This window comes from Telopea speciosissima, chromosome 2 (genome assembly GCF_018873765.1).
Source record: "Telopea speciosissima isolate NSW1024214 ecotype Mountain lineage chromosome 2, Tspe_v1, whole genome shotgun sequence".
NCBI classification, from domain to species: Eukaryota; Viridiplantae; Streptophyta; class Magnoliopsida; order Proteales; family Proteaceae; genus Telopea; species Telopea speciosissima.
This window is the reverse complement of record NC_057917.1, coordinates 68,261,029-68,262,339: the sequence shown is the minus strand read 5'-3', so window position 1 is coordinate 68,262,339 and position 1,311 is coordinate 68,261,029. Positions and strand designations below refer to the sequence as shown.

At 45.6% G+C, this 1,311-nt stretch overlaps 1 protein-coding gene across 1 annotated transcript; it reads right to left on the bottom strand.

Moving 5' to 3' along the window:
* Positions 1–1,029, bottom strand: LOC122652886 (protein-lysine methyltransferase METTL21D). Its single transcript, XM_043846773.1, has one exon. It carries the CDS (start codon positions 960–962, stop codon positions 294–296), a length of 669 nt encoding a protein of 222 aa, XP_043702708.1. The 5' UTR covers positions 963–1,029; the 3' UTR covers positions 1–293.
* Between the last annotated feature and the right edge of the window lie 282 nt (positions 1,030–1,311).

The following is a 1,311-nucleotide window of genomic DNA, read 5'->3' as shown; positions in this document are numbered from 1 at the left end:
TGGAGCAACTTGGTAACATTGAACAGGATTCATTAAGCTCATATAAAACATAATCCAAGATATATCAATATATACAGAAGTGTATGACAGACAAAACCACACCGAAAATAATGTGGAAAAATTCCAGCTATCTCACAGTTTCTGATTTGCACCACACTAAATATATCCTTGAGTTTATACATAAATTATGTAAATTCTCAGAGATTCAAGGAAACCAGAATTCAGATTTCAGACTTAGAATTACCTAAAGTTGTACCTGAGACAATAAGAAAATTCCTTTTTTCTCATTTTGTTCATTTCTTCCTCATTATATACACAGCCGCCTCCTCGTAAGCATACTCCGGATGCAAATGCTCGTGAGGGACCTTTTCGATCTTGAAAGCTTTCTCGCAGAGCTCCCAGAACAAGCGGTGAGCTTCTGGCGACCTCAATTGGTATCCAAGCAGAATGACACCATGATCCCCAACAAGAGATTCCATGGCAGAAATAAGTTGGGAGACAGACTCTTCAATATAAACAACATCTGCCGCGACGACGAAATCGAAAGGAGGTTTTAAGGATTCGATCTGGGCAGCGTTGTTCCAGTAAAGCTGGGCGGTCTTAAGGGTTTTCCCAAGCGTGGGTTTGTTGCGCTTGAGGTTGCGTTTGAGGGCCGGCATGACTGGAGCTATGTCTGTGAGGACGATTTCCAGGCCCAGTAAGGAGAGTCCCATGCCGGCGGGGCCACAGCCGGTGCCGAGCTCGATGCCTCGCTTGCCGGAAAAGCTGAGAAGGTGGGCGTAGGGGTTAGGTGTGGAGGGAGACGAGGCGTCATACAGCAACCAACGCTCGACGAATTTGACGAGGACAAGGGAGCAAGGCCACACGGAGGTGCCCACGTGCATAGAACCATTGTCTTGTTGGATGGAGAGGACGGCATCGCGCACCGGGAGCTCGATCACTGGCGAGTCCGTGAATTTCATCCTCAATGAAGTGAAATTCCTTTGCTTCTGCTTCTATAGTATACTGTATATCCAAGAGCTTTCTTGCGGCAGAGAGACGAGAGAGACGAGAGAGACGAGAGTTTGGCTGGAGAAATAACTTTATTCTAGCTGGAGTTATCTGGGACAGTAATTGTAAAGCACAGCCGAACGCATGACTCATTGACCACGGGGCCGACCCAGCCCAACCTTTATAACTAAATATCCCATTTAAATCTTGACTGAGGGTTCTAAAACAAGCAGCATAGGGGATGAAATTTTGCTGCTATAAGGCTGGCAGTCAAGGAAATGGGATCGATCTTAAAGGGTATTTTACAAAATACTAAAATCT

Bases quoted from the DNA above. Each gene is read 5' to 3' on its own strand.
- LOC122652886 (XM_043846773.1), bottom strand. From the start codon at position 962: ATGAAATTCACGGACTCGCCAGTGATCGAGCTCCCGGTGCGCGATGCC.